This window comes from Salvelinus fontinalis, chromosome 30 (genome assembly GCF_029448725.1).
Source record: "Salvelinus fontinalis isolate EN_2023a chromosome 30, ASM2944872v1, whole genome shotgun sequence".
Taxonomy (NCBI): domain Eukaryota; kingdom Metazoa; phylum Chordata; class Actinopteri; order Salmoniformes; family Salmonidae; genus Salvelinus; species Salvelinus fontinalis.
The window spans coordinates 40,907,719-40,930,867 of NC_074694.1; the positions used below are offsets into that span (position 1 = coordinate 40,907,719).

Here is a 23,149-nt window from a genome sequence, read left to right on the forward strand (position 1 = left end):
CGACTGGAACGAGCTGCAACAAACACTCAAACTGGACAGTTTTATCTCCATCTCTTCATTCAAAGACTCAATCATGGACACTCTTACTGACAGTTGTGGCTGCTTTGCGTGGTGTATTGTTGTCTCTACCTTCTGACCCTTTGTGTTGTTGTCTGTGCCCAATAATGTTTGTACCATGTTTAGTGTTGCTACCATGTTGTGCTGCTGCCATGTTGTGTTGCTACCATGTTGTGTTGCTACCATGTTGTTGTCATGTTGTGTTGCTACCTTGCTGTGTTGCTGCCATGCTATGTTGTTGTCTTAGGTCTCTCTTTATGTAGTGTTGTGGTGTCTCTCTTGTCGTGATGTGTGTTTTGTCCTATATTTTATTTTAATCCCAGCCCCCGTCCCCACAGGAGGCCATTTGCGTTTTGGTCGGCCGTCATTGTAAATAAGAATTTGTTCTTAACTGACTTGCCTGGTTAAATAAAGGTTAAATCAATAAAAATAATAATCTCATCATGTAGTCTACACCCACACTGTATTTGCAAGCTGTTGGCTATAGTGCATGTGCCAATACCATAATGCTAAATACATTTTGGTGATTGTTAGTTCTCAAAGATCTTATAAAAAAAAAACATATAGGTCCATTATCTTTTCTACATGCTTTATATCTGGTTTTGGTCATTTAAGTTTTACATACCCCCCAAAAAAGACCATAAAAATTATAACAAATACAAATATTTAGGATTTACGGGAGAGTGTGGTAAGTTGAGTAATTTTTTACATTCAGCATCACCACATCAATGGAAATATAGTGGTATTTTGGCACAACATACCCTGGGTATGGGGTAAATTGAGCACAGGCCTTTCCTATGACAGTGGGTGATGGCAGCGGGTAGGTCAAAGTTGAATTCATGGAATTGGGGTGTGGTATATTGCATCTATTTTAAATGTATACCTAAATTCAGATATAGATCTCTCTATTCAATATAACTTACCCTTCCATTTATTGGCCAGCTATCTGGGACAGGGATGTTGTTTTGATGTGCCAATTCATAGGCAAGTTCTCTGCATTTGAGGCTATTAAGCCCATGAAACTGGTCTGTGAGATTCTTGATATGTTGAGCAAACTCAGACTCCATGTCATCCGAAAAGACCTTGTGTGCCTCTGCTACTCTATCATAGCCTCTCTTTCGTACATTTTTGTTTTCTTTTTTGTCAATGTACCTCTTCAGTGTCATTCAGTCTATTTTTTCATCCCTTGCAGCTGTTGGAATGGACTTACTTCGTTGGCTGCTCTCTTAAGAACCTCAAGGGGGGCTAGACCCCTGCTTGTTTTACGTTTGTATACAGGCGGCATGATGATGTCTGCTCTGTAACAATAACATGCACTATCTTGAGTTTAAATGCGTGACACAATGCAAAGATACTATGTATATTATGCATAACTCTGACAAAATGTAAATCATAATGTGTATGGAGTATGGCTCAACCATTGGCTCAACTTACCCCACACAGATACAACCGATGCACTTTCATGCTCGGTTTCGGATCTCATATTGTAGTGTACAGAGACGCCAACTGATGTATAAAACAATCTTACAACTATCTACCTTGATTTAGATACAAGCATCATGAATACTATAACACAATACATTTATTTGACTTTGTGAAAATCATTTTTTTTTTAACCTAACTTACTTACCACTTTTTCCATGTTGTTTGTTCCTAACAGGCTCTTCCTAAATATTTGGTCACCTGATTTATTTGGTGTATTGTTTCGTAGAAACAAGGGGTGGATCAACTAGCCCTTAACTTACCCCACTCTCCCCTACTTTTCTGTGCAGAAAAAAAACCTGTACAATAACTAAGACAGGGTATCTTGCCATGTGTGCACCTAAATGCATGGCATGATAGTGAGACTTTTGAGTACAAGTAGCAACAGTGCAATCCCCTCTCCGCCCTCCTTCTTCTCTCTTCCACACGCGCGCACGCACACGTACACACACCCTACTTTCCATGGAGCTATGAACAGTGCCTGAGGAATAATGCAGAGAGGGATGGATTGTGACAGGCTGGTTCTCTCTAATTCCTCTCCCCCTCTTTCTTGCTCTGTCTCTCTTCATAGGAAAATATAGCATTTTCCATAACACATTGGACATGCAAGATTGCAACAACAAAAAAGTTAACTTTACATATACTCACAGGCATCTCAGAAGACAGTAATAGGCTACCCCTCCTGAAAATATTGTTTGCTGCCTGCACCTTACTCAAGCTAAGGGGAGTTTGTCAGTTTGTAGGGCCTATAGTTTCTGCTCTTCATTAAAAGTCTTTATTGTTGTATGTGTGTAGCGTCATGTGTGTGAGTAGCCTAGCCCAGGGCTTTTCAAACAGGGGTCCGGAGGTACTGCACGGGGTCCGCAATGTATTTGTTCATTTAAAAAAAAGATTTGTGGGGATTTTTAATGTGAAAAATTATTATTTTAAGAATATCACTAGCTGCAACAGAATACCATCATGGATACCACTTTTATGTCTCTGCGTCCGGTATGAAGGAAGTTAGAGCTAGTTTCACACGGCAATGCAAACCAGTGTTAGCGCAATGACTGGAAGTCTAAAGGAACAGTTAGCATGCTAGCTGTTCCTGTTAATCTGACACTGGAGAAGTAGATAAAGGGCTTCATTGCCAAAATCTCGAACTACTAATTTAATATGGAGGTCATTACAGTCATTGGAGCTAATTACAGGGGTTTTTCTGTATAGATAATTCTTATGTGGACCTTCTAAGCAATCATTTTCAGGATGGAAAAACAGTTTCGGTGTCAATTTAAGTAACCAAAACCAGGAAAGATGTTGAACTATAAATATTTTTTAATAACCATCTTTAATTACGAGCAATCAAATAAAAGACAGACAGTCAGGAAGAGTACTAAATACAAAAAAACAGACATTCATGGTACATGCCCATTGAGTTTGTTATAACGTTTGAGCAGAGGAACACAGCATTAGCAATAGCAAAATGCAAAGAATTGCAGGAAATTAGAACTTCAAAATTATCTCTCAGCTCCATGCCAAAGTGTGTAGAATTGCTTGAAATGTGCATCAAAAATGTTTTTCTCAAATTTTTCTCTCAGCTCAATGGACAAAAGTGTAGAATTGCAGAAAAGTTGCTTAATTAAGGCCTACAACAGAAACATGTTCTATACGCCTCCATGATACCTTTCCATTAATAGAATGTGTTTAGAGTTTAGAGCTAATTACATCAACAAGTAAGTAAGCAATAATGGACCAAGCAACCACAAGTCTAGTATCTGAAGTGTTCCGCATGAGGAGGGCTCCAACGAAACGGTGAGTCGAGCTGTGACTTCATCAACAAAAACAAAGCTTTCTTGGAAATCCTAAATAGGCTTAACTAAAATGTGCCTAGGCTACTAATATAACGACTGAAGCAATTTAAAACACAAAATTACATAGTAGGCCCGCCTATCAGTGTCCTGTTCTTGTATTGGATGGATGTATTATGGTAGTAGGGATGGATGGGTGACGAACTAACAATATTGGTGAATTTAGATAGCCATGTGATAACTAGGCAGGCTAACTTTAAATGAAAGAGAATGGGCGTATTGAGAGAAGAAAGGTGTTGACATGGTATATAATAGCATTATCATAATGACATCATTTTCAGGAATATGCCTACTCCCTTTACAAAGTGAGCCTATAGGGCCTAATACCACTGAGTGATTGCACATGTTACAGTTGACATTGGTCTCATACTACATGTTACGTGATTATCCTTGACTGGTGGTGAGCTGAATGCGTGATTGGGAGGTCAAAGTGATGATAGGATAGGAGTTCTAGCTGGTCACAAACTTCAAACCCACTCTTACAGGCCACCAAGCTCAAGGCAGTGAGGTCAGATGTCATGCATTAGCTAGTTCAGAAGGGGCGCAGTGTTTTCTGTGCCCCTGGACATGGAGTACCAGTCACACAAGGGAAAGTTCATCTGTCTGCTCTTAGACAAGCACAACATGTTGACCCCTGTGGAGTAGACCTCCTACAGAAATGGCTGCAAAACATTCCAACCACACAATAATGATTGAATCAAAGGTTATTCAGCCGCAACGGGAGTGGTGGAGCAAACCTTCATAGAAGACATATGGAGCAGAATCGCAACCTTCACAGGCTTTGCCCCTGTGAAAATATCCGTCACAGATATGTCCACATTTCAACTGTTCTGCAGTGTGTGGTGGAAATCCCTTTGTTTCCTCTTTGTGTCTGTAGTTTACAGTGGCCCATGTGCTCACGTCAGGTTGGTTTTTACACTGAGAACCCCCCCCCCCCCCCCCAACCAGCAGCACTAAACCCCCCAAGGCCAGAGGAGGCCCCACAGTCATAGACCTGCCTAGGCATGCACCTGCCAAGCCCCACAGTTTCTGCTCCTCGGTCTACTCCCCGACAGCGGATTCCCCCGGCATTCTGCCTCCGTCGGCTAAGGCCCTGCTGTGTCTGTGCTCCTCTCCCACTCGGTTGAGACACGTTGTTCCTGGCTTCCAAGAAGCGAGGTCGAAGCAGGCAGCCTCCGCGTGATATACACGCAGCGCTCTGTGTGCGCGCGAAACACCTGGCACCCACAGACCTCCCCTCAGGTCTAAGACTCTCATTAGCACCTAGCCAAAGACACCCCTTGCTTTCATCTCAACCGTGTCCGTCACAGACAAAGTGAGGCGCATCCTTTATAAACAAAATAAAAACCGACACGCGGAGCCTCGGCATGTAGCCTAAACACGCTGTGTCCACAAGAAAGCCCCGTGTGGTTAAGTAATCGACTTCATCAAGGCATCCACACGTTGCCTCCGAAACTGGTACGTCACCACTGTAGCAAACACACCAGGGAGAGGGGAGGCGAGGCGATTGGCTATTGCCATGCCAGGGATCGGCTCCAACACTGCAGGCAACTCCAGGCAGGGCCAGGGCATCCACTCAGGTCCGCCCCATGGCAGACTGGGTGATTAATGGGCAGTAGCATAGCTAGCAGACTGTGTAATTATGCTACTTAGTCACTCAGTCACTCCAGACAGAGTGAAGTCAGCAACACTTGAATTCAGTGGGATTTCTGGGATTGGATGAGTTTATACGTTTTTTTGCTCACGCTCGAGTAAATACGGCCTTAAATGAAGGGATAACAGAAAAAAAGGGATAGATGAATAATGATTACTCCCAAATTACCAGCAAATCAGTCAGAAGTCAGTTTTCGTGCAAGGGAACATGAAATGTTAGCAGTGGCGGTTCTAGACCATTTCAACTGGAGGGGGCCGAGCTGGGACCAGTTGTACTGTTAGAGGGGCCAGTTACATTAGACGTTATTGTTGTCATCGTTTTCTTCACTGCATTGCAGGCATTAGCAGGCAAAAGACCATGTTCATAATCATCATCGTTGCCACTGTCTAATAACGGATGTAAAAAAAAGAACGATAGCAAAAATGAGTTATGTAAAAATGATTTCATTCTCCACATTTAGGGGGGTCCACAAGGGGGTCCAAAATTGTTGTCACAAGGGGCACTGGCTGTTGATGGCCTCACATGTTCCTTCAGCTCAGCTGCATTAATAGTCAAGCCATTCAGCCTGCTATCTCAGTGGGTAAGCCCCATTGGCAAGCAGTGATACATGGGAGCCTGCTGTAACAATGCTCACCTGTACTCCAAAGGAGATCAAAAAACTAAAGTGCGTGGTAGGAGGAGGAGGAGGGGGGAAGTGGGGGAGAAAGCAAAGCGCACATGAGCTGTGAACTTTTCTGATGGGGGGATTCCCCCCCCCCCCCCCTCTCACTTCAATAGCTTTTGTGTCAGGGTGGGGTGGGGTGCAGCGGCGCACTAATCTGTCAGAGTCAGAGGCTACCGTGATAGGGTTGCGCCCCGCGGGGGGCCTGAGGTCATCCCGAGTGGCACTCTGATCTGATCAGCAGCGATTGTTCCCCCGGGATCCTCTCCCTCTCTGTCTCCCTCTTTCTCTCTCCCTGTCTCAAGGCCTCCAGCGGCACTCAGACAGCCCGGGCTCGGCAGAGTGTCAGAGTGTCTGTAGTTACATTGGCAAGGCCTCTCTCGCTGATCCTGCTGCCGTGTAGTGTGGTGTCGCTGGCCCTGTCTGGGGCCCCTGGATTCTCTGTCTTACAACACATACAGTACACATTCTCTCTCAATCTCTCTTGCTCACTTTGTCTTTATCTCTCTCTCTCTCTCTCTCTCACACACACACACACACACACACACACACACACACACACACACACACACACACACACACACACACACACACACACACACACACACACACACACACACACACACACACACACACACACACACACACACACACACAAGCTAGCTCTCATCTTACACTCAAACACACAGTCACAGTTGTACTTAAAATGGACCAGGGATCTACACACAAAATCCAATGCTGTATCACACTCAAAAATATCTATGTACGCTGATAAAAAAAGCAGTACAGTTTAGCAATGTCATAAAACAGATAAGGATCGTGAATGTTCTGTCTCTGAATTAGCTTAGAGTACGTAAAGATGCAGTCTGGGACCTTAAGCACTTACAAATTCGTAACATATTGTATAAATTGGAATTTGTAAAATATCTGCCTGAAACTCTGGAGCATCATGTTAAAATCTACAGCAATGCAGATGTGGTGCATGGGTGATTGCGCCACATCGCATACAGATGTAGGATCTTAATTTGAGCCAGTTTGCTACAGCGGGAAAATAATCCTGCAGCAACAGGAAATGTGAATTATTATTATTATAAAACATTATTCTTTATTTTAACCCCTTTTTCTCCCCAATTTTGATCTTGTCTCATCTCTGCAACTCCCCAACGGAGAGCGGGAGGCGAAGGTCGAGTCATGCGTCTTCGGAAACATCGCGCTTCTTAACACCTGCTCGCTTAACCCGGAAGCAAGCTGGACCAATGTGTCGGAGGAAACACTGTTCAACTGGTGACCGGGGTCAGCCTGCAGGCACCCGGCCTGCCACAAGGAGTCGCTAGAGCGCGATGAGCCAAGTAAAGCCCCCCCGGCCAAACCCTCCCCTAACCAGAACGACGCTGGGTCAATTGTTCGCCTCCCTATGGGACTCCCGATCACAGCCGGTTGTGATACAGCCCTGGATCGAACCCGGGTCTGTAGTGATGCCTCTGGCACTGCGATGCAGTGCCTTAGACCGCAAGAAATGTGAATTATTATGTGGAATATAATTAATGGAAATGTTTTCATTAGTATTTTCTTAACCTTGAATATACTACAAGTTTGCATTTCCTGGTGTGCAGGAAAAACCTCAAATTAAGATCCTATATCTGTAGGTAGGTAAGGGCGTGTTTGTGTGTTTATGAAAATGGCATACACTTGTGAATAAATAAACAATAAAATTACAAAATCCTATAACTACTTTATGGCAAACGTAACAGCTTCTGGAAGATGCCGTGCAGTTTTGTTTGAGCTTGTCATCACAGTAAGCATGTTAAAACATGGACATAGCAAACATCACCTCCCCCTTATCTTAGGAGAAAAATCTGGCAATTAAAATTAATTACTTCAATGAAACTATAATGGTTTCTGGCATCCCTGGCTGATCTGGGCTGTCTCGTTGTGGTGATTAATCCATGTTTAGGCACATCTAAAGAAATGTCCTCTCACTGTCAACTGCGTTTATTTTCAGCAAACTTAACTTGTGTAAATATTTGTATGAACATAACAAGATTCAACAACTGAGACATAAACTGAACAAGTTCCACAGACATGTGACTAACAAAACTGGAATGATATGTCCCTGAACAAAGGGGAGGTCAAAATCAAAAGTAACAGTCAGTATCTGGCGTGGCCACCAGCTGCATTTTTTATTATTATTATTAAACCTTTATTTAACCAGGAAGGGCTCATTGAGATTTAAAATCTATTTTTCAAGAGCGTCCTGGCCAAGATAGGCAGCACCAAGTCATTACAAGTCATCACTAATGACTGCCTTGCCTGGTTCACCAACTACTTTGCAGACAGAGTTCAGTGTGTCAAATCGGAGGGCATGTTGTCCGGTCCTCTGGCAGTCTCTATGGGGGTACCACAGGGTTCAATTCTCGGGCCGACTCTTTTCTCTGTATACATCAATGATGTTGCTCTTGCTGCGGGCGATTCCCTGATCCACCTCTACGCAGACGACACCATTCTGTATACTTCCGGCCCTTCCCTGGACACTGTGCTATCTAACCTCCAAACGAGCTTCAATGCCATACAACACTCCTTCCGTGGCCTCCAACTGCTCTTAAACGCTAGTAAAACCAAATGCATGCTTTTCAACCGTTCGCTGCCTGCACCCGCACGCCCGACTAGCATCACCACCCTGGACGGTTCCGACCTAGAATATGTGGACATCTATAAGTACCTAGGTGTCTGGCTAGACTGCAAACTCTCCTTCCAGACTCATATCAAACATCTCCAATCCAAAATCAAATCTAGAGTCGGCTTTCTATTCCGGAACAAAGCCTCCTTCACTCACGCCGCCAAACTTACCCTAGTAAAACTGACTATCCTACCGATCCTCGACTTCGGCGATGTCATCTACAAAATAGCTTCTAATACTCTACTCAGCAAACTGGATGCAGTTTATCACAGTGCCATCCGTTTTGTTACTAAAGCACCTTATACGACCCACCACTGCGACCTGTATGCCCTAGTCGGCTGGCCCTCGCTACATGTTCGTCGTCAGACCCACTGGCTCCAGGTCATCTACAAGGCTATGCTAGGTAAAGTGCCGCCTTATCTCAGTTCACTGGTCACGATGGCTACACCCACCCGTAGCACGCGCTCCAGCAGGTGTATCTCACTGATCATCCCTAAAGCCAATACCTCATTTGGACGCCTTTCCTTCCAGTTCTCTGCTGCCTGCGACTGGAACGAATTGCAAAAATCTCTGAAGTTGGAGACTTTTATCTCCCTCAACAACTTTAAAAATCTGCTATCCGAGCAGCTAACCGATCGCTGCAGCTGTACACAGTCCATCTGTAAACTACCCACCCAATTTACCTACCTCACCCCATACTGCTTTTATTTATTTACTTTTCTGCTCTTTTGCACACCAGTATCTCTTCTTGCACATGATCATCTGATGATTTACCACTCCAGTGTTAATCTGCTAAATTGTAATTATTCGATTTATTGCCTACCTCATGCCTTTTGCACACATTGTATATAGATTCTCTTTTTTCTACCATGTTATTGACTTGTTTATTGTTTACTCCATGTGTAACTCTGTGTTGTTGTCTGTTCACACTGCTATGCTTTATCTTGGCCAGGTCGCAGTTGCAAATGAGAACTTGTTCTCAACTAGCCTACCTGGTTAAATAAAGGTGAAATAAAATTTTAAAACAATTACAAAAATTACAGACAAACAACATGAAAAACTACAAGTAATCTAGTAAAAACCATAGAATTCACAAGAGTATAACAAAATCAAAAACAGAAAATTAAAAACATTGACAGGTCAGGGAATCAGTCTCAATATCATTCATCAGTGATTTAAAAATATCAATTAAGTACTACAGTGCATCTCCTCATGGACTGCACCAGATTTGCCAGTTCTTGCTGTGAGATTTTACCCCACCAAGGCACCTGCAAGTACCTGGACATTTCTGGGGGCAATGGCCCTAGCCCTCGCCCTCGAATCCAACAGGTCCCAGATGTGCTCAATGGGATTGAGATCCGGCTCTTCGCTGGCCAAGGCAGAACACTGACATTCCTGTCTTGCAGGAAATCACTCACAGAACGAGCAGTATGGCTGATGGCATTGTCATGCCGGAGGGTCATGTCAGCATGAGCCTGCAGGAAGGGTAACACATGAGGGAGGAGGATGTCTTCCCTGTAATGCACAGCGTTGAGATTGCCTGCAATGACAACAAGCTCAGTCTGATGATTCTGTGACACACACCCCCAGACCATGACGGACCCTCCACCTCCAAATCGATCCCGCTCCAGAGTACAGGCCTCGGTGTAACGCTCATTCCTTCGACAACAAACGCAAATCTGACCATCACCCCTGGTGGGACAAAACCGCGACTCGTCAGCGAAGTGCACTTTTTGCCAGTCCTGTCTGTACCAGCGACGGAGGGTTTGTGTCCATAGGTGACGTTGTTGCCGGTGATGTCTGGTGAGGACCTGCCTTACAACAGGCCAACAAGCCCTCAGTCCAGCCTCTCTCAGCCTATTGCAGACAATCTGAGCACTGATGGAGGTATTGTGTGTTCCTGGTGTAACTCGGGCATTTGTTGTTGCCATCCAGTACCTGTCCCGCAGGTGTGATGTTCGGATGTGCCGATCCTGTGCAGGTGTTGTTACACGTGGTCTGCCACTGAGAGGACGATCAGCTGTCCGTCCTGTCTCAGGCATCTCACAGTATGGACATTGCAATTTATTGCCCTGGCCACATCTGCAGTCCTCATGCCTCCTTGCAGCATGCCTAAGGCATGTTCACGCAGATGAGCAGGGACCCTGGGCATCTTTCTTTTGGTGTTTTTCAGAGTCAGTAGAAAGGCCTCTTTAGTGTCCTAAGTTTTCATAACTGTGACCTTAATTGCCTACTGTCTGTAAGCTGTTAGTGTCTTAACTGGTGCATGTTCATTAATTGTTTATGGTTAATTGAACAAGCATAGGAAACGGTGTTTGAACTCTTTACAATGAAGATCTGTGAAGTTATTTGGATTTTTACAAATTATCTTTGAAAGACAGGGTCCTGAAAAAGGGACGTTTCTTTTTTTGCTGCGCTTATATGCCAGCCCAATGGTGAGGCACAGGGAGTTTTAGGAATGCCATATGTCCATTACAACACACTGAACTGCACACAAACACACACACACCCAGTCAATCTTAAATCACACAGACACAGATCACATATCATCAATAGGTAAACCACAAACGAATAACAAAGAAATGAGCGTGTGTTGTGTTTGTGTCCTTTTATTGTACACGGGGCCTTCCCCAGAGGAGAAACAAACAGACAGGTTAGTGTGTGTGTGTTATCTTTCGAATCATCAGAGTCTCTGGAGGCTAACAAGAGGGAGCACTTTGAAAAGTCAATACGAATAGGTCATATCCCTTCCCTGAAGAGGGGCTATTAGCTTCTGTTACTGGGGGGGTGGCGGGGGGGGGGGGGGGGGGTAGCAGCACTCACTTCCACTGCATTAAGCGCTCATAAAGTCAATAACACTCAAGTCAAACCATTCCCCACAGAAAAACTAAAATCAACGGCACTGGCAGCAAATCCAACTATGAGCACAGAATATATTAAACCAATGGAACAAAAAAGCTACATTTGTATATTGAGAGGCAATCCTCTTTATTTGGGACAATCTGCCTCTGTGGAGGGCCTCCCCTGGCATATACTGTATAACCCTCCCTGTCATTGAGGCAGTGAGTTCAGAGAGGGCACTCTATTTTACTCAATAGCAGCAGATTCTATAGATAGCTTCTCCTTAGAAAGCTGTATGGAGAGACTGTGGGAGACTGTGTAGGTGCTAGGTAGTGATACTATGTCTGGCTGGGGTGGTACATGACGTACTCCCCCCCCTCCCTCTCTTTGTGTGTTGCAGGTCCCTAGCCCTGGGGCAGCAGTACTCGTCTCTGGGCTCCCAACCCATTCTGTGCGGCTCCATCCCTGGCCTGGTGCCCAAGCAGCTGCGCTTCTGTCGCAACTACATCGAGATCATGCCCAGCGTGGCCGAGGGCGTGAAGCTGGGCATCCAGGAGTGTCAGCACCAGTTCAGGGGCCGGCGTTGGAACTGTACCACCATCAAGGACAACCTAGCCATCTTTGGCCCTGTGCTGGACAAAGGTAGGCTTCTTACTGTAACAGGACTGTTTGTCTAAAGAATACAAATATACTCCTCTCCCCAATGCCTGTATACTGCTAATGGAGGTATTTATGTGAGGGATATAATTTATATATTTTTGGGGGATATATGAATGACAGCCAAGTATCATATAAAACATACAAAAGGGGGTTCTAGGGGGTTTGCAGGTTCTAGGGTGTTTGCAGGTTCTAGGGGGTTTGCGGGTTCTACTTTTTCTCATAGTGGTGATAAAATCATTAAAGGACATGTCAGTGAGAAAACAGGAAACAAAGAATGTAACCAAATGTGAGGAAAGTACAGTAAGCTGACATAGGAATAGAAGAACCCGTTACTCTGCAGCTGAGCACTGCCTGTCCCCTGTGCTCCGGCTGACAAATGACTCGCAGGGTAACAACAGTGATATACACCTTTCCTTACGGCAGTGAGAAATGAGCGCCGACACAAGGAGGGACAGGTTATTCAACGTCCCATCCCTCGCTCTACCTCCAACATCACGTCTTTTGAGTTTGTGTGTCCTCTTCTGGGTTTCCCAACCTTGTCGACGTTTTTTTAGACAGTGAAAAGGACGGTTAGTCAGTGTTGTGAATCTCTCAAGATTAGCTCGCGCAGTTCAATTTGATACGCAGTTGTTACAGTGGATACACTGGAGATCATCTATCAGGCTTTTCACACTGAATACTAAGCAACGGTCTTAATAACACTGACTGGTTGCTTTAAACAATCTGAGGCAAAAACACAGAACGCACAGAAAACAGAACCCGGGGGTGCTCGGAGTACGCCTTGAAATCCCTAATGATGAAGATGGGTCTTTGTGTTGTGGAGTGAGGCTGCTGATTGGAAATGAATTAGCCTGTGTGTCAGAGGGGAAGGGATCTGGGCAGGAATGGGCAGTGTGAACCTCCCTCGCTCTCCTCAATAAAATAAATAAAAAGGGAGAGGGGAGGCCAAATGAGATTACAGGCAATAGAAAAGGGCTGGGGGGGGGGGCTCAGCTCAACCCCTACTGTGCATGAAGACCAGTGCGCGCCTCACACAGCCCGGCTCCCACGGACGCTCCATTCACACGCCCTTTTGACTCTGTCATGAAAACAGGCTGAAAGGGAATCTCCCAACCTACCCCGGGCCGGCACGTTGGGGTGAAGTGGAAGGAAGGCAGGGGGTGCTGGCGAGGGAGGGGGGCAGCCTGAGTCGGAGTGACGGGCAAGGGGTTGGCGAGGAGGGAAGGGGCCCCAGACCAGGGTGGCTATACCAGTCCACCACCACCTTAACCACTATGGGGGGAAATGGGTGGTGGAGGATGTGGTGGTATTGGAGGATGGTGTTTCAGGGTGGTGGCAGAGGGAGGGTGTTGGGGGGGGGGGGGGGGGGGGGGGGGGGTTAAGGGAATGCCAGCTCTGGGCAGAGCGGAGTTGTGGGGGCGCGAGTCGCTGGGCCCTTTGTGTGGGTAATACAGTGTGACACAAGGGAAACAAAGGCGGATTGATGGGCCCAGCAGGTAGCAGGAGCAGCGCTAGCCTTGGCTGACAACCAGAGCTCCAGGGGCCCACAGCTCACAGGCCCCTGTTGTGGAGAGCCCGGCAGGGCTTGCCAGGGTAGCTGGGACTCCCGGTCGCCTCCCAACCAGAGGTGTATGTGATCCAATCAAACAAACATTCACAGGTTTTAGCACAACATTTTTGCTTTATAGCTGTTCACTTAGAATGAAGCACACTGGGGGGGGGGAGAATGTAGATTGTGGACACTTGAGACAATTTCTTTAGTCCTGGTTTTGTGACTATATGTTTACAAGATGTATTAACTGATTAGATAGCGTGCGACATGCTTTCATGTAGATAAGAGGTGATGTTCAGTGGTAATCTCGTGACTTTTAATACGTTTCCACATCCCCGGAATTCCCATCAGAGCAGCCACATGACCTCTCACCCTATTATGAACCTATGACCCTCCTCAGCCGTTCACACGAAGGTTTCATTCAAACAAAGGATGTGTAACTTTAAAATGCTGAAATCAACAAAAAAAAATGGGTAACCTCATGAAAGGCTGTGAACGCTACTTAACTTTATGAACGCATGAAATGTCCCCTGGCAACCCAGACTACACCTTTTTCGATTATGATTCTCTCTGCTTCATGCAAATCAGCACTACAAAGACTTGTAGATCGGCTTACACTGTAGAGTAACTAACTTCCCTGCAGGTATGTAGTAGAGAACACTACGGACTACAGTCAGTTTTAGGGGGGCTAGGCCTCCCTAGATTTAACAGTGAATCCATTGCGGAGTAGACCCTCCGGGCTTTTTGTGTGTGTGTGTGTGTGTGTGTGTGTGTGTGTGTGTGTGTGTGTGTGTGTGTGTGTGTGTGTGTGTGTGTGTGTGTGTGTGTGTGTGTGTGCAGTCTGAGGTGGTGGAGCAGAGAAACGGATGAGCCCACAGTAAGTGTGCTGTGATTGCGAAACAATGGTGTCTGGTTACATAATAAGCTGTTGCGCTCAAAAGGGAGGCGTAACTCCATCTCTCAGCACAAACACGGCAGCGGAGCAGAGCAGATGCCCTGCTCAGTTTCTACCCAGAGGCCCCCGTGGGCTCTGACAGAGGGAGGGGGAGGAGAGGGGGGGGGGGGGGGGCAACATTCCTGAAACACTATCCAGATGCAAAACAGCACACCTCAGGGATGACAGGAGGTCACCGAGATCTCACTGAGCATTAGGCCCGACTGACACCAGCCACAATAGGTTGATGTCACAGCCTGGGGACATGTCTACTGTAGCCACCGCTACGACGTGTTCCAAAAAATCATAGGTAGGTGAAGTTGAGCTGATGAGAGTCAAGAGAATTTCACCGTGTTTAGTACACTGATCAGAGCCTAATGTTTTAACTCCTCTCACGGACATGTCTTGGAACTTTCTACAATTCTTACAGTATCCTTTTCATTGACCCTGCCGTATTGAAGCTGGCAGCAGTGAAACTTGCTGCCGTTAAGAAGATGTGGCACGAATGACTGATTCATTTAATACACTCTATCTTTTTCCTCTCTAGCGACCAGAGAGTCGGCGTTCGTCCACGCTGTCGCCTCAGCGGGGGTGGCGTTTGCTGTGACTCGGTCCTGCGCCGAGGGCACATCCACCATGTGTGGCTGTGACTCCCACCACAAGGGTCCCCCGGGGGAGGGCTGGAAGTGGGGCGGCTGCAGCGAGGACGCCGAGTTCGGGGTGCTGGTGTCCAGAGAGTTTGCCGATGCCAGAGAGAACCGTCCTGACGCGCGCTCTGCTATGAATCGGCACAACAACGAAGCAGGACGCACGGTAAATAGGCCTACATTGAGGATTTACTGTACTGCACATCTAGAATGGATAGTGCATGCTATATGATTAACTATACAACTGTTGGTAACACAAAGCCATGCACGTCATGTAAATAGACATATGTACCAACGTTTACTACACAGCCAAGCGGGATGCAGTGTATAAACTTAAGTACATTCAGTACACATATATCAGTAGATAATGATACAGGACACACCCTGAACACACCCAGGCCTGTAACTAAAGAAAGATAAAAAAAACCACAGTAGCAAAAATACAATGAACAAAGATCTGCTTGTTTGGCAATCGGATGGAATTATCCACAGTAAACATTACATTACCAGATTACTAATTCTATGACAGGAAGGATTTTGGTATTTGACTTAAGTTCAGTCCACATTTCTGCGAGTTTCTGCCTGAAAAGTAGCACTTCAACTTGAATGATTGGGTAATTATCTGATGTCTAAAAAAAAATAAAAAAATGCCCCTGTCTTTCATGCCTCCAATCCTAACCGAAATTCTCTGAGAGACAAATAACCAGAGTTAGTGTGAGGGGGAAGAGAAGGGAATCAGCTCGGACTTAAACCATCACTCGCTGCTGTCATTGCTCAGTGCAATATCTGGTGAGCTACTCCTCACCAACATGCTGAGGGGCTATTGGAGAGACCACAACAAGGCAGTCCTTTGATCTGACTAGACAGGAGCAGGGAGACCACAGGAGCTGCAAAACGGCAGGCAGCCCAGTCAGGACCCCCTTCTCCCTCTCAACCCTGATCCCAGCCGCCCCACCTGGCCCTCTCACGCTCCGTTGTTTACCTCGGGGCCCCTGGGAGATGCCAGGGGCCTGACAAGCCCAGGACATGATGTCAGAACTAAGAACCTTTCCACCCCTCACCGCCCCCACTCCCCTCTCGCCCAAAGGTGCCACACACACCTGCCTTCCGCCGCAGCTGGGGGAATTCTGCAGCTAAATATAGTTGGGGAATTAAAGCAAAACAAATCTAAACAAAGGTGAAGAGAGCCAGCCGCTTTGCTCACGTAAACGCAGGGACTTCAGAATGAATTAGCGTCCGCACGCCACAAATGCCTGCAGTCTGTTTTACAGCTGCCTGAACCACACCTGTATACCGAGCCAAGTAGCACGTTGTTCTCAACCTACAGGTCGGTACTCGGTAGTCACTAGTCAGGTTATTGATAAGAATAGTTGTTCAAAAATGGGCTGTCTGGTGATAGACTAAACAATGAGGGCGATAGACAAAACAAACATGCCCCTAGACTAAACAAACTGACACCCAGACTAAACAAATCACCATCAGACAGAATGTGTTATATTGACAAGCTACCAATCACATTTACTGTACACTGTGGTGAATTCATCTGTTTCCTTCTCCCTCTCCCTCTTTTTCTCTCAGACCATCCTGGACCACATGCACCTGCGCTGTAAATGCCATGGCCTGTCGGGCAGCTGCGAGGTGAAAACATGCTGGTGGGCGCAGCCCGACTTCCGCATGCTGGGCGACTACCTGAAGGACAAGTACGACAGCGCCTCGGAGATGGTGGTGGAGAAGCACCGCGAGTCGCGCGGCTGGGTGGAGACGCTGCGCGCCAAGTACGCCTTCTTCAAGCACCCCACGGAGCGCGACCTGGTCTACTACGAGGGCTCGCCCAACTTCTGCGAGCCCAACCCAGAGACGGGCTCATTCGGCACGCGCGATCGCGCCTGCAATGTGTCCTCGCACGGCATCGAGGGCTGCGACCTGCTCTGCTGCGGCAGGGGCCACAACACTCGGACTGAGAAGCGCAAGGAGAAGTGCCACTGCATCTTCCACTGGTGCTGCTACGTCAGCTGCCAGGAGTGTGTGCGTGTCTACGACGTGCACACGTGCAAGTGAGAGCCTGTGCGCTCGCTTGGACAGAATGATGGACCACAGCGGCCATCGCAGACATACAGGCACACTGCAGTCATCGCATGCATACAGACTTAAGTACAGACAGACACCAATGGGGAATGGCATTTCTGTACTGGAACTCTATACTTCTGGACCCTTGTAATAAAAATGTCCCTCATATCCTTCTTCCAAGCCCTGCGTCCCATATGTAGGTCCATTTCCATTGGAACAAGCTCAGTCAGTTTGACCAGTTCCCATTCCTACAGCATTGGGCCATGACCCCTTTATTTATTCCCCCCCCCCACGGCTGTGGTACCTAACGTGAAATCATTGCAGTAACCGATGACTTTCCAGACCATTGCTATCGAATGGACATCTTTTTAACTAACACCTGATTTCACCAGTCAAATCACCTGGCTGGTCAACTATTGTGAACTAAAGCAGTTCCCCAACGTCACTCCTCAATCCAAACAGTACTGAACACACGGCGGCAGCCCAGGAACCTACCACTTAACTACTGAGCGGGCTGTTTCTGGACCCTGCCCTTCTAAACTAAGCTACTGAGCTGGTGAAATCTCCACTTTCCCAACCCCTGTACTGCAGCAGTCACCTAGCTGAGACGCCTGGAAGATGTGCTAGAGCGTGACTTTATAGCCCCACATTTCTGAAATATTAGCAATGGGCCGGGACTGGAGGTGGTATGCAGGAAGGGACATGTGCACGAAACAAACATGCTTGTTCCCACTCACGGACATTTCTGCACCTGTATGCACTATTCAGCTGTACACAAACTGTCTGGACGAGGTGAAACTTTAGCAATTGTTATTTATGAGAGCAAATGCATTCTTCTTGTTGATCTCAAGATCAGATAGACTTTTCTGGAATTTCCCTTACAGTATTTGAGGAAATTATAATGATATGTCATATAGAAGAAAACATTCGCAACCAACAACAGGTAGAGGGTTCAGGTTTAAGAGACCGTACTTCATTGGATTAAGATTGAATTCCTTGATCACCAGGTCATTTTGCACTTGCAATAGGCCCAATGCTAATGAATAATTATACTAATAGCGGGTCGTACTACAACAATGAGATTATAATTCTATCTAACACACTGGCGGTCCATTTCATTAGGTTCCTCATAGCGCTGGGAAGTCCTTGTTCTAAGCTAAACCCTACTCACCAGTGAAATGTGACGACAAGTGGAGAACGCAGACAGTGTCAAGTCTTCAATAGCCCCCTTTCCTCATCTCCTTCCCTTAATTGCCACTGACGTGAAATGTCTTGACAATAGAAGCAATATGTTGGAAACTTGTTCAGAGACGACGTGTCCGTGGGAAACAAATGGAGGAGACGAGGGTAAGAAGGTTATGTAGCCTATTGGGATTACAGCTGATGTGAGCGAACGTGTGTTTGTGCTGACTGCCAGTGACAGGGGTGTGAGGGTTAGGGGGAGGGATGGCAGGCACGTGGGGTAAACGGCGAGAGGTTTCTACACATGTTCCGACAGTCCTACGTGCTTCCTATTCATTATATTTAACAAAAATACAATTTACCCAGGTAGTATAGGCTCCTCTGTGACATACGGTAGCTTAGCAACTGCGTCACCCTCTAAAAAGCCCTCCCTACCAGGGCACGTTGTCGTTCCTTCCTTTCCTGCCCGCTATATCCAAAGTTTTGTACAAAGGTTTTAAAGTTAATAATTCCCTTTTTATTTTATAATCTGAAAATGTTATGTTTTTATAAATATTATTTATTATACAATGTGTATATATCTGAACTAAGATTATATATTTGAAGAACAAATGACTGTCTCATGCTTTTGCTTCTTAGCCATAGGTACTTTACTAATCTTTTCAGTTTGTAAGCATCGATTCCTCTACACTTCCTTACCAAATCATGTATATATAGACATTGCACATAACACTTTTGAACTCATTTTTAAATGGCAAGCTGCGATGGTGTTCCAAACTGTGATAGACAGTTATCCATGCTTAATAAATAGTCCGATCCTCACTATAACTCAAAATAATGTCTCAATCTGCTCTAGAACTCTGTGAAACTTCTGCAATTTGTCTCGATCAAGTTCATTTCTCCCTGATAAAATCGATAGGTGAATGACATCTGCATCAATCAATAATATATACACACACACACTTAGAAAAGTACTGTACGAAATGTTCATGTGTCCAATTTTATTGCGATAATACAATTGCAACTAGTTTTACACCGTTCAAGACTTCATTGCAAATAGATTTAGTGAAAAAAAAGCACACTGGTCACTGCAAATAATGTATACATCTGGTTGACATATCCATACATTTACACTTGAATTGATCTGAAACAAACCTGCATACTGTACTTCTGTAAATAAATGGCAGTGTGTTAGACATGCACACGGATGGGGGACGGGGAGGCGTGCTATAATGTTGGGCGTATAGCCTTTATACAGCACAGTGTACTGAGACTCTTATGGATCAGGACTAGGAGGTAGAGATAAGGCCCATGGGTTATAACAGTCAAAAAGAGGGTTGAGCCATCCTGAAACAGAACCACATCTCTCCTGTTCTATAAAAAGGCAGACACTCTCTGGCGTAAGATGGTGTTACTGTTCGCTACACAGGCTGAACGACAGCTCGCACACACACACACCGCAGAAATACTGAGGGAGGACCACCAGTAACGGCAAAGAGCAACAACGATACGCTTTTAAACCTAGTATACCTCCACTTATCCACAAAGAAACAGCACAGCCATCCAACAGCAGGCAAAGGCACAACAGAGGGTCTCCAGAGGTCATTCATAGAGAACAGCGTGGCACTTTCGTGACAATTTCAACAGGAACACCAGGTGTGGTTGTGGGAGGAGGAGGAGGGGGGGTTCCCTTCTAAAATGGTCTTGGTCTGAAAATGGATAACTTTTTCCAGTTACTACCTAATCAATATTAAGTAACACGATTAAGTATCCATGACAATTATTCATAGAACAAAAAGAGTCAAAAATGAAAACATAATAAAACCAAAGAGCAGAGCTAAGTAAAGGCTTGGAACCATCAGTTCCTGGAATGATTCGAAATCGAGGCGCGTAACATCGAACCCACAATAGGTCATAGGTCATCGTATACACGTTTGTGCTTACACTTTCCTCATCTAATACCACTTTATTTTGGCTTTTTATACATAAAATCCCACGGAGTGCTAGCAGCACAGATCACAACACGTTGGATGCGTCTCTAATGGCACCCTACTCAGTGCACTTGTTTTGACCAGGACCTATAGAGCGCGGGTCAAAAAGTAGTGCACCATATAGGGAATAGAGTGCCACATGAATCATAAATAAAAATTGTACACAGAACAAGTGCTTAATTCTCACTTAAATTTACACACACACAGAGAGGTCGTGTTGATGAGGAAGAGGCTGGGTCAATCGGGGTTGCCGTGGAAACGCGAGGTACAGAGATGACACAGGGAGCGTTGGAGATGGAATGGACAGCACCCAGGCTTCCGCTCCTCTGCCGCTGAGGGTAAAAGTGAGAGGGAGTTAGAAGAACAGGAAGGAAGAAAAAGAGGGAGAATCTGCATATTTCTGGGGGTTCCAACCCTACTCGAACACACCCCTGCTCTACGCATTGTTCAAGTACTTACTGGGAGAGGCAGCTACTGCTGGGCAATGCAGCTCCACCGTGGACTTAGACGGGTATAGAACCCAACCTGTGAGGAGCAAGGAGACATACATCCATTAAATCCGTCAACCAACCAAACGAGAACTGGGTGGAAGAGACGGAAGAGAAGAGTGTTCTACTTACGCTCCCTGTTCTCTCAGCAGGGTAAGGAACTTACTAACTCTGTATTCAGGATCCATCTGGAAGACACACACACACACACACACACACACACGTTTGTTAGCGCTCTTTGGGCATGTGCCCATCTTTGCCTATGTTTTCTATATAACCTCCTTTCCAACAACTTGTTTAAAAGTAGACTGCAGATGTTTCTCAGTGGGCCTGGGGCCAGCCCAGCACAGGTGCTTGCAGGGCTGTCTGTAATTGGCTGGGAAGGTTTGAGCGGGCGGGCTTGGAGGGAAGTGGATCAACTGTACGGCGACAGGAGGGAGTGATACATCTGGCAATCTGAATAGTCGCAGCATGGAGAGTGGGTCTTATGTCTGGCTAACCGAGGGGGAGAACCAGCTCAGAGAGACAGAGACAGGCAGACAGAGACAGGCAGACAGAGACAGGCAGACAGAGACAGGCAGACAGAGACAGGCAGACAGAGACAGGCAGACAGAGACAGGCAGACAGAGACAGGCAGACAGAGACAGGCAGACAGAGACAGGCAGACAGAGACAGGCAGACAGAGACAGGCAGACAGAGACAGGCAGACAGAGACAGGCAGACAGAGACAGGCAGACAGAGACAGGCAGACAGACAGACAGAGAGACAGACAGAGACAATGCAAAATACATGGTAGCACTCAACTACGGTCATCTTGACTATGGGTTAGATATGAGATATGACTGTCCTAAACACGATTAGCTGTGTTCCATGAAAGAAGTGGAATGTCATACATTGCATGTAAAAGGTATAAACTGCCAAAATAAAACACTTGAGGAGTTAGGGATTTGAGGAGTTAGGGATACAAAGTTGGGCTCCAGAGAGGCGCAGCGTTTTAAAGACACTGCAACTGAGTGCTAGAAGCGTCACTACAGACCCTGGTTCGATTCCAGCCTGTATCACAACCAGCTGTGATTGGGAGTCCCATAGGGCGACGCACAATTGGCCCAGCGTCGTTAGGGTTTGGCCGGGGTAAATAAGAATTTGTTCTTAATCGACTTGCCTAGTTAAATAAAAGTATATTGAAAGCAGGTGCTTCCAAAGGTCTGGTTAATTAAGCAATCAACATCCCATCATGCTTTGGGTCATGTATGAACATTCCCAGTTGCCCATTATTATGGCTACCACGGCTAGAAGAAGAGATCTCAGTGACTTTGAAAGAGGGGCCTCAAAAGGAGCACAGGGAGTTTAAAGTGTTCGCGTCTCCGTCACCAGATCTCAACTCAATTGAACACTTCTGGGAGATTCTGGAGCGGCGCCTGAGACGGCGTTTTCCACCACCATCAACAAAGCACCAAATGATTTTCTAGTGGAAGAACAGTGTCGCATCCTTCCAAAAAGTGTTCCAGACACTTGTAGAATCTATGCCAAGGCACATTGAAGCTGTTCTGGTGGCCCAACGCCCTATCAAGACACTTTATGTTGGCGTTTCCTTCAATTTTGGCAGTTACCTGTACATTTCCAGTGGTGGCAAACTGGTTCATGCTTTCCTATTGAGGAAAGAGGATTTGAAAGGTAGGATTGGGCAAGAAAACTAAAAATGTCAGGTTATTGCATAACCCATCTTTTGAATTGCCCGTAGTGTTGTTTCTGGACAGGGCCTAAGAGAGTAACAACCCTCACAACAGCAGATAAGACCTTTCCGAGGCACTACGTGGTGTTTGTGTGTGGCTTGCATTCCTCTACAATTCACAGCATGTGAGCACATAAGACGGGGGAAGTATGCGGAGAATGGTCGGGAAAGTACAGCGATGACATTATTGGGGCTCACCACACAAATCATTGTTGAATCCAAACTGGTTTTAATTAAAAAGGTCGTAATTAATGGCGGTTTGTTTTGACTGAAACCAGACGAGAATCCGTGACTCCTCAGACTGTGGTTGTCTAGGCCAAGGTTCTCCAACTCCCAAGGGTGTGTGCAGGCTTTTGTTCCAGCACAGCAGTAACACACCTGAACCCACTAACCGTGGTCCGGATCGAAGGAGGCCATGACTAGGTGATTATTTGATGGTTCGTGCTGGGCTGAGACATGTCAACGAAACAGGGCGTGCGTCTCTCTCTCACCTGCACGGCCATTTCGATAAGCATCGTCAGCTTCTTGATGCCGATCCACACCCCCTGGCCCTTCACCGCCTTGGCAATGTCTGCCCGCTCCTTCTCCTGGAAACTACCTAGCATCTACAACAGACAGAAAAGCAGTCTGAAAAACTCACGGCGAATGCGTCGCTACATTATCACCATCCCGACTTC

At 46.1% G+C, this 23,149-nt stretch overlaps 2 protein-coding genes across 3 annotated transcripts in view; one reads left to right on the forward strand and one right to left on the reverse strand.

The window, feature by feature from the left end:
- Window positions 1-19,094, forward strand: part of LOC129829228 (proto-oncogene Wnt-3) — a 42,820-nt gene extending 23,726 nt beyond the window's left edge. The window contains exons 2-4 of the mRNA XM_055890891.1: window positions 11,620-11,861; window positions 14,913-15,178; window positions 16,591-19,094. Of these exons, the coding sequence (XP_055746866.1) occupies window positions 11,620-11,861; window positions 14,913-15,178; window positions 16,591-17,070 (988 nt within the window). The 3' untranslated portion in view covers window positions 17,071-19,094. The remainder of the gene's footprint in view (window positions 1-11,619; window positions 11,862-14,912; window positions 15,179-16,590) is intronic.
- Window positions 19,095-19,247: 153 nt separating this feature from the next.
- The window catches only part of LOC129829225 (vesicle-fusing ATPase), a 42,721-nt gene continuing 38,819 nt past the window's right edge, over window positions 19,248-23,149 (reverse strand). Inside the window, exons 19-22 of one of the 2 annotated variants that reach the window (XM_055890889.1) lie at window positions 22,964-23,077; window positions 20,873-20,928; window positions 20,712-20,777; window positions 19,248-20,584 (exon numbers count right to left, since the gene is read on the reverse strand). In XM_055890889.1, the coding sequence (XP_055746864.1) occupies window positions 20,756-20,777; window positions 20,873-20,928; window positions 22,964-23,077 (192 nt within the window). In that variant the 3' untranslated portion in view covers window positions 19,248-20,584; window positions 20,712-20,755. Of the gene's footprint in view, window positions 20,585-20,711; window positions 20,778-20,868; window positions 20,929-22,963; window positions 23,078-23,149 lie in introns of those variants that run through there. The other variant, XM_055890890.1, reaches the window with a different exon arrangement.